The 9,606-nt window shown below is 46.9% G+C and overlaps 2 protein-coding genes across 2 annotated transcripts; both read left to right on the top strand.

The window, feature by feature from the left end:
- Window positions 1-392: 392 nt before the first annotated feature.
- On the top strand, window positions 393-4,088 carry BDBG_00516 (uncharacterized protein; the record flags this gene model as incomplete). The annotated part of the gene is made up of 5 exons (XM_002629224.1): window positions 393-649; window positions 1,235-1,406; window positions 1,481-1,544; window positions 1,570-1,831; window positions 2,261-4,088. 5 exons carry the CDS (start codon window positions 393-395, stop codon window positions 4,086-4,088), a joined length of 2,583 nt encoding a protein of 860 aa, XP_002629270.1.
- Window positions 4,089-5,840: 1,752 nt separating this feature from the next.
- Window positions 5,841-9,394, top strand: BDBG_00518 (3-phytase). The gene is made up of 2 exons (XM_002629226.2): window positions 5,841-7,270; window positions 7,340-9,394. The coding sequence occupies exons 1-2, from the start codon at window positions 7,038-7,040 to the stop codon at window positions 8,691-8,693; spliced, it is 1,587 nt and encodes a 528-aa protein (XP_002629272.1). The 5' UTR covers window positions 5,841-7,037; the 3' UTR covers window positions 8,694-9,394.
- Window positions 9,395-9,606: the final 212 nt, after the last annotated feature.

The following is a 9,606-nucleotide window of genomic DNA, read 5'->3' on the forward strand; positions in this document are numbered from 1 at the left end:
TTCGTACTGGCACTCTCTTGAAGAGCCCGTCCATCTCGCGAAATTTTCAAAATGTGGCTGTGAACGTCATGGGCGGTCATCGGTAAGGGTGGTTGGTATTACACCGCCTGCCTGCGCATGGGGAGGCACATGCTACACTTCATCGTAAAAGCAGCTGTATGCCATCTTTGCAAGCAGCAGCAGAGTTATGCTAACGCTGCTCTTTGTAAATATCCTGTTCTCAAATACACTGGTCTACCCTGGTATATTCAATATAGTACACTCCGTACTATATATATATATATATATATAACATAATAGAATAAAAATAGTTAAATAAAAGATAGAAGGTATCTAACCAAACAGTCCCCGACTGGGGGGATACACCTGCTGATACCTCTGCCTCTGAAGCCATGTCCACCATATACATATGCCATGCCTATGCCATGCCTATTTGCAATGGACTAGCCAGGAAGCTGTTCAAATTCAGCTGGCAGCATGATAGACGCCTTCTCGGTCCAAGATTGTCTATCCAGGCGTGTATTGCGAGGATTGCAGAAGCTCGAATGAAGTCGTATCAGAAATATCGATTACAGCAATTGCCTAACTTCGAAAAGATATCAATTAAATTCAAGAATAAACTGGGCAATACCGGATTCTCCAAGAATTTGTATGCACGGTGGCAATAATCAGAGTCCAAGTATTGTTTTTTATGACTGCCACCTTCATCGGTCAGCTTGGTGAAAAGGGGCAACCGTTCATTTCACGAGCAGGCTGACAGGGAGAGCCTTTGCTGCCAGTGCACCGCCTACATTATCTCCAGGCTTATCTTGACCGCAATGCATGCAATAATGTCGTGAATTTGTCACCAAAGCAAAGCAATCAACAGCCGCTTTTGATGCATGTTTCATGTATTAAGAAAACCGTGGACTGGACTGCCGCAGCGCGTCAAGATAGAGAGGAAATGCACACATTGAGAGATTCGTGTGGGGAAATCTACCTTTCCTGCGGCTGGCATGCCAGTACAACGATTGTCTGGTGCAAGTAATTTCCCCCCCTTCGATCCCGTTAGCGGCACTGTCAATAATAAATGACGAGAGCACTGGACAGAATCTGCCTACGCATAATATGCGAAGGACCCCCCATATCCGTTCTCCGGCGGCCGCCGCATGGCTAGCGGGTAAGCGAGCAGAGAACAGGATAAGAACCGAAATTAGCCCTGACAATAATAAATTACTGACCAGTAGCGGTCTAGTCTAGCAAGTTCGGACAGCGAGTTGCAGCGAATAACAACGAAGATTAATGGCCCAGAAGCAGTTGGCTGGCACCGAGAACATCGTCCTAACGAAGGTCAAAGTACCACCGGCCAAGGTCAAGTCCACCTCACCTCACCTCCTGAGTCCGGCCTGAACACGCCCCCAGCACTGGTGTGGATCACTTGCAACACAGCTGGGATGGACCGGCAAAAATAAAAACGACGGACTGTGCAACGATCGTTCAGCGGAAGCCATTCACACCACACCTCCTGGGGGGCTTTAAGCTCGCTGCCCAATTGTCGGCCGCCGGTATATGCCCTAGCGCATTATGTAGGGTCCACTATCACGCCCTCAACCATTCTCGTGGGCACGTTTCCATGCATCGGTAGCCCAGCATCTGAGGGTTTAGGCGCTGTTTTGTCCTTTTCTCACCACCGCTGGCTCTCGCAGAATCGCGCTCGCCAAGCGCATTGTTTCTCACCAAGCCCATCCCTTCCGTGGTCCCCGGTCCGTTGGTCCAAGCCTGTATTAGCTTTTGTTACGAGCTTAGAACGAGGCCAGGCATGTTTGATCCAAGCACGCGTTGGGGACAGGAGGTGCTGCTGCACTTGTCCGCCGCTCCTTAGTAGTATTATTTTATTATTATTGTTATTAGTATTATTGACTTCCATATTTCCTCCTCCGCCTGGTACTTTTCTTTGCTTTTTTGATGGTTGACCACTTGAAGATTTCCATTTCCAAAGATCCAACTTTCTTTCCCTTCTTCTCCCTTCTCTTTTTTCTTCTTCTTCGTCGAAAGAAAGTTACCTGCCCGCGTTGTTGACTGTCCCCCATACGTTCTTCATGCTGCAGCAGTGGAGAGCTACCCCATATCTTTGAGCTCTTGCTCTGACTAACATCACCTCTCTTTTTTTATTTTTTATTTTTATTTTTATTTATTTAGTTTTTGTTTTTTGTTTTTTTGTGTCCTTTACTTTTTTGTTTGCTTTCATTCTCTCTTTCCGCCCCCTTGAATATATTTGCAGTCGGTGCCTTCAAAAGCTGCTGGCTGGGAGAAAGCCTATCAGTTTTAAGCTGGGAAGTCACCCTGTACGGCATCAGCTTTTGGCCTTCATCGTGGCTGCGCTCGGAATCCGCACTTTTCCCCAAACGCACCTCGACTACACAAGGGCTACAGCTGTACAAGCCCGTGACTATACCTTTAACGGATTCTACCAAAACCAGAGTCAGTTGCCCTCCCTCTCTTATCTTCGACCGTCTGAGAGCCGGAGCATTCAAGAGGGAGGGAAGGATCGTCCATGTTCCGCTCCACGCAATCTATCCCTCGGTGGAGTGCAGGAGCTTATGTCGAAACGGCCACATGCATCAGATTTTCTGTCCGGCAGCCCGTCTCGCCGCGTACGCAAAACTGTCGCGACAACCGAATTATCCCCCCGGAGCCGGAATGATGGGACTGTTGAACCCCTAGAGCCACAACAAACTAGGGACAGCGGCCCTGCTCCATTGACGGGGAGGACGGGCTCCCCAGATCCGACATGGCGAACGGCGACAACCCGCTCCATAGGGATGCATGCTATTCTTAATCCTTCTCACACCTTAGCTACGGGACCCTCCGCCCACCAGATGAATCGCGATATTCCAGAACCCACCCCATCGACATCCCCCTCCCCATCGACCAACCCACACGCCACACCAACCTCAGCGGGATTAACCCCCCAATCAGACCGTTCAGTATCACAACATGACCGTACGATGTATTCCCCTCTACCACAACGTCATATCCTTACGGCAAGGTCGCCTGGAGTACATGCTCCAAGCATTGGGCCCAGCTATGGCCCCGCCCGTGGAACTATGACTGTGGAGCACAATCCGTTTCTCCCTCCGCAACAACCATATGGAGATACCGCCATGCGACCAACAATGGAAGCCCCGCCCTCAATGCGATATTCTCTATCTCATCCATCCGTTCCTTCGGCCACACTCCCTATCGATCCGCGCCCGATAACTGGACGACAAGGATCTGGGCCTCAAATTACAGCTCCAGGTACAACCCACTCAGCGTACAGTCCGTTAATCCAAGGTTCGCATGTCCCAGCGTCAACCAATTTGCTTCAACAGCCAGTTCCCTCTCTATCTCAGCCTACAGGGGCCTCATTTATTGGAGACGATAATCGGAGTAGAACGCCACAGGACGGCGGATCTAGTTATACGTTTGTGGGCGGACAAAGCAAGTTTGCTTCACCCAGGGATATTCAGTCACGACTGAGCGTCCCGGTTGATTTTGATTCTGGGTCACGAAAGGCAGCTGAGAAACGACTGAAGAATAGTGATGCATCCAAGCGGTTCAGGGAGAGGAAAAAAGTAAACGAGAAGGAAATGAAACAGGAAGTGGAAAGACAAAAGGACGACATTAAATTGTTGACAGAAGAGAGAAACTTCTACCGCGCCGAGCGGGACTTTTTCAGAACACTTTACGACAGAGAGGTTGGTTTGCATCGTATACCACCGCGACCTACATCTCCTCGGCTTCGCCAGTCATCTGCCCCTGTTTCTGAATCGGAAACTGAACAGCAGTTCCATGACCGCCGTGAAGGACTAGGTAGTGAGGGACATGTGCGCCAGCGGACGAGTTCTGCTCCAACCAGACTGCCTTTGCCCCCCATGTCACCGGCTCAACCGAACCCATACCCTACCTCTTGGAGCACTTCGACTTCAGCGACGCCCGTCTCTCAACCGGCGCGGTCCGGTCCACCCTATAACTATCCTACGTCATGTGTTCCTCCCGAGACTTCCTTGCCTCCTATACAATCCCCCGGAGAACCGCAAGATAGGAGCTGGAATTCTGGCACTTAGTTTGCAATATATATACTAGAATGTGTCAGATCTGTGGATTGCGATCTCTTCCCGAGCCTCCTCTCCCTTCTACATTTTATTTTATTGTTTTTACTTATTATTTATTTAAATCAACCTTTTGCGAGGTATTTGTAACAGATAAATGCTGCTTTGCTGTACCTCTATGTTTTGCAGTTTTTTAACATCGCAAGTTCCTAAAGACATATATATACTATGGTAAGATGAGGGCAACCTCGGGACGGACAGGAGGCGTCTAACTCGCGTTTTTTTATATTTTTTATAATTTTTGTTCCTTATCCCATTTCTCTTTTTTGTCTGTCGCTTATACTCTTCTCACAGTGCTTTTCTAATCTCTCCTTTCGATTTCTCCTCCATTGTTTTGTTTTGCACGTCACTTCTGGTCATAACTGCCCCGCCCATATCAACTGTAAGCTTTTGTCACACTTCTATATGTTAATTTCTCTGCATCCATTCAGGCTACACCGCTGTGCATGAGGACTAGATTGTGTTGAAGGCCACAGTTTTACTACATCTTTGGTTTGTTTTCGGTGTATCACGCAGATTGAAAATGGTGCTTGGCTTTTTGTGGCCTCTCATTTGTAGGAGGTTATTTTTGTGCATTTTCAGTTCTGGGCAAACTGGTTGTTCCTTACTGATCATGTCCTTGTCTTTTTTTTTGTTCCCTTTTCTTTCCATCCCTTTTATTTTCTCTCTTGCGTTCTTTTTTTCTTTTTTCTTTTACTTTTTCCTTCTTGCCATTATTCATATTGATACCCTGGGAGGCATAAATGATTTGCTTTTGCGAACATAAATTCCCTTGTTTTTTGTTCTTGCTATAGCTTCTTTCTCTTTCCTTTGTATCCTGGTATTCTTTATCCCGTTCCATTATTACGTTGCCCCTCTGTGACTTAACTTTTACTTCTTTGTGTACAATGGTTTTTTTTCCCTTTTTTCCCTTCCTTTTTTCTTCCAGCTTTGTCTCATTATACTGTAATAGCGGCATTTGGCTCTACCTTGGAGTCCCTATTGTTGGCATAGACTGAATGGCGAATTTGGAGATTTTTACTTGTTCCTTTTGTGTTTTGTTTTATACCCAGTTCAGATGCTGTTTTTATCCTCTTCAGCCCCGTGCACTCTGGATTCCCTTTTTTTACTGGCTGGTTTTCAATTCTTCCCGTTTGACGTACTTCCAAAGCCGATTCGAATCCTACTAGCAGGACACCATAAGAGTTACACATCCATTCCCTCTTCGTTTTATTCCTACGATGTTGTCATTCGCTACTGTGGACTAACTCTTCCTCACCGTCTACATGCTTTTCTTTTTTTTTTTTTTTTTTCTTTTTTTTTTTTTCCTCTTTTCTTATGTTCCGCCCTTCTCCTTATTCAATATTCTGTCTGTCTGTCATATGTTTTACCATTAAATTGAAGGATGCCTGCGTCGTAAATAAATGTCTGATATTTTCACACCATCCCCCCTCCCTCCTCCTTACTAGCATATATATAGCTATGTGTAATACCATACATGTGATGTAGAAGTACTTGTCCATTTCTAATTCCGAAACGGGCTTAAAATGCCTGAAACCAAATTGAAATTGAACATGGGAAATAACAAATATGCGAATATGCGGAGAAATAGTCCGTGCAGTATCTCCCCCCCACTTTTTTTTAACCCCAGTACATTAAACTGCCCAAAAACAACATTCCAATCACATACCCTCCCCTCCCCACCCCCATTCAGTTTACAAAGGCTTCCCCCTTTTTCTCCGCCCCCAATTTATTTCTGCAGCCCTGATATCACCTGACTGACACCTCATGCGTGAAAGGCGCCGGGCTCCGTCATTTCCTTGCAGATAAGCAGCACCCACCGGGACCCGGCCAATCGGGAATCCTCCTGCAGCCTTGCGCGCCGGTGGATTATGCTTTTGACTCTTTCGGGAGGGCTAATTAGGGCTGGGTGGGGTCAGGTGATTTGCGTGATGATCCCGTCTGCTAGGGCTTCTTGGGCCGTGGCACTAGCCTGGTCTAGGACTAGTGTGATGCTATCTTTGGACTCGGCTTCCGATTGGTTTGTTTCCCACCAACGTATTACATAAGCTAGTCTACTTCTAAATTCTCCTCTCCTCCCGCCTTTGGCTGCTGCGTGGGGTATTTTTGTATTTTGCGGTGGAATTCTCCCAGAGCGTTCTCTAGCTGCGGGTTTTATCTATTGGTTGCTTGTATCCTTGGATACACGAGGACTGGCATCCTATCCGGCTACTTGCTAAGAAGCGTTACGTATATAACTACCCCCTCATGCCCGGCTGGCATGTTCCCTTTCTCGCAGTCTTTCTTGACATGCTGCTGCAACCTGTTCTTGCGCGTCCCACGCCTCCTACCGGATCGGATCAAAAGTCTCAGCGTCCGGTTTTTCCATAACTATATGAATGCGTCTTGTGACCCGGGACTGTCATCGCATCCATTTCGTCATCCCTTCAACCTGATAGCCCGCCAGTTTGTCCACTCTTCTCCTGTGTCCGGTTGCCGGTCCTCAATAATAACATTAAGTAGACATCGTGGGCTGTCATCATAAATACTATACGTTTTGGGGAGGCTGCGAAATCATATGTCCTGCTGCTTGAGGAAGTTTTGCCGGCGCATCTCTCCAGCCAGTCAAAGTCGCATTTGAGCCAGGCATTGGTGCCAAAAGTCTCCAGAGAGCTCATTCATTTGCCTTTTTGTGTGGAATAGTGCATTGTTTATATTGACCGTTTCTTCTTGACGTGTTTATTTCTGCCCTTTGAGTCTACTCTTCTTTTTTATTTCCTTTTGTTTTTTATTTTATTTTTGTCACTGAACGAGCAGTTGCAGTTTATTTCTGTTCTTAATGCGATGTATAGTGGATAGCAGTGGTTACCATTCTCTATTAACGGTTTACATGGGGCCTCGTCTTCCTCTATCCGACGGAATGCCATGGTAGAAATCAACGACCAAACCGCGCTGCTGGCATGCCCTGATGCAGATGGCCGCGGGGATCAACATGTCGGATCAAGAACATCTACATCACTTGATATTGGGGCCTCTAGTAGGCGCCGGTGGTCTCATTTTGACAGAAAACATACCGCTTTCTCACTGAGGGAACGCTGCGTTACTGTCTCCGTTGTGCTATGCTTGATGCTGATATGCACGGTGTTTATTTACGCATTGTAAGAAACCAAAAGCGATGAAATCCTTGCCCAATCAAATATAATACTTGCTGATAATGTATGCAATAGCGTTGTCCGTAATTCTGGTCGCGACCTGGTATGCAGCACAGTGCAAAATGGATACCAATGCCACCAAAAGTACTCCCAATCATGGGGCCAATATTCTCCTTTCTTTTCTCTGCAAACTATCTCAGAGATATCTCCACAGGTTCCCATTGGTTGCACTATTACTTTCGTCCAAGTTCTCTCGAGACATGGAGCAAGATATCCAACCGAAAAAAAGTCTGCGATTTACTCGCAACTCATTAAGCGCATCCAGGATCGTACAGAGACATACCTTGGAGACTTCGCATTTCTAGAATCCTTCACTTATCCTCTGCAATCTGAAGATCTTACGTCATTTGGGGTGTCTCAGATGATAGACTCTGGAACTAAATTCTACCGTCGTTATCGGCACCTAACCAAAGAATCCAACATTTTTATCCGAGCATCAGGCTCTCCACGGGTAATCGTGTCTGCAGAGAAATTCATCGACGGCTTCCATCAAGAGAAACTATCTGACCCGTCTGCAACCGATAAATCCCGCAAACCGTCTATCGGCGTGGTAATCAGCGAAGAACCGGGCTCCAACAATACTCTAGACCACGCCAACTGCAACCTCTTTGAAGATGCCAAACCAGGCCTAGTTGCACAGGCAGAGTTCACAAAAGTCTTTGCGGCCCCAATCCTGAAGCGCGTCAACTCCCACCTTATCGGCGCGAACCTCGACATCGCTGACATCCCCTACCTAATGGACCTCTGCTCTTTCCACACCGTCGCCATCACCCCAGACGCAAGCACCATCTCTCCCATCTGCACCCTCTTCACCGACGAAGAATGGACCCAATACGACTACTACAACACCCTAGGAAAATACTACGGGCACAGCACTGGAAACCCACTCGGCGCCAGCCAGGGCGTCGGCTTTGTCAACGAGCTCATAGCCCGCCTAACAAACACGCCAGTCACAGACTCCACCACCGTCAACCATACGCTCGACTCTAGCCCACACACCTTCCCACTAGACCTGCCCCTCTACGCAGACTTTAGCCACGATAATACCATGGTATCCATCTTCACAGCCCTGGGGCTCTTCAACGGCACGGTGCCCCTCCCCAACACGACCGTGCGCAGTCCGGCGGAGAGCAAGGGCTTTTCCGCCGCCTGGATGGTCCCGTTTGGCGCCAGGGCGTACATAGAGAAGATGGAATGTGATTCGACGCCTATGGCGAGGGAGCCGCTGGTTCGGGTGCTGGTTAATGACCGCGTCGTGCCATTGCATGGGTGTAAAGTTGATGCGTTGGGGAGGTGCCGGTTGGAGGACTTTGTAGAGGGGTTGAGCTATGCGAGGGGAGGGGGGGATTGGGGGAAGTGTTTTATTTGAAATTCTTTGTTCTCTTTCTTTTTTAAAAAAATCAAATGAACGGGTACGGTGATGGGAGTTAAGGGACCTGGTCCAGGAGGGATTTGTCTCCTTTTTATTTATTTTACTCCTTTTTTTCCTTTTCCATTTTTTGCGTTGCATCGTCCCCTGATGATGCTTCGACTAAACCCTGCCTCTACCCCGGCCTCTTCCGTTGTTTTTCAACCTTTCCGTGATATTGGCACAAACTGGCTGTCCGTACCCCTGTCCCCCTGCTTTCCCCCTTCTTTTCTTTTCTTTTCTTGTCATTTTTTTTTGTATGTTCTTAGCATGTTAATGTTTCATGTCCATGTTGCACGGCCTCACGACTTTTCACGTTTCAGCAAAGACGATCTGGGTATACAACGAATCCAATCTACACCACCGATAGAGAGATAAACAAAAGACGATTTTTCTTAAGATAACTCGTTTTATTTTTATTTTTATTTTTATTTTTTTGCCGATAAACTTATTAAATATTGATGCGCAGCAGGCACTCTGTTTTGATTAGGTACCGTCCCACGGATAAAACATAGTTATTGACATCAGAACTAGTTTGTTAACAAAAGATCACATGCCATCTTTGGTGGGCTTTTTTCTCTTCAAAATAATTACACTTAATTCTCACGGACATAATACACATGACTCATCTATATCATACATGGATAGGTGCTTGTTTAGCTGCCAGTTCTTCGAGAGGGGAAAAGGGGGTCCGGGTGGATCGATAGATCTCGCACCATATAAATGTGGAAGGTGTAAAGCTTGCTTGATTGAAAAGGTTGCTAGCTTGTGGGAAGTTATATGGTGGAAGGATTAGTAAGCCAGATCACATGACCTGACACCCCCACTTACCAGAGTAACTATACACTATGCTATATACAAAATTCGCCTTTAA

This window comes from Blastomyces gilchristii, assembly GCF_000003855.2.
Source record: "Blastomyces gilchristii SLH14081 genomic scaffold supercont1.1, whole genome shotgun sequence".
In the NCBI taxonomy this organism is placed as follows: Eukaryota; Fungi; Ascomycota; class Eurotiomycetes; order Onygenales; family Ajellomycetaceae; genus Blastomyces; species Blastomyces gilchristii.

What these genes read in the sequence shown, in the direction of transcription:
- BDBG_00518 (XM_002629226.2), top strand. Translation starts at nt 7,038, where the DNA reads ATGGTAGAAATCAACGACCAAACCGCGCTGCTGGCATGCCCTGATGCA. An exon ending in ACGGTGTTTATTTACGCATT is followed by an intron (nt 7,271 to 7,339) that starts GTAAGAAACCAA and finishes TGTATGCAATAG; the next exon opens with CGTTGTCCGTAATTCTGGTC.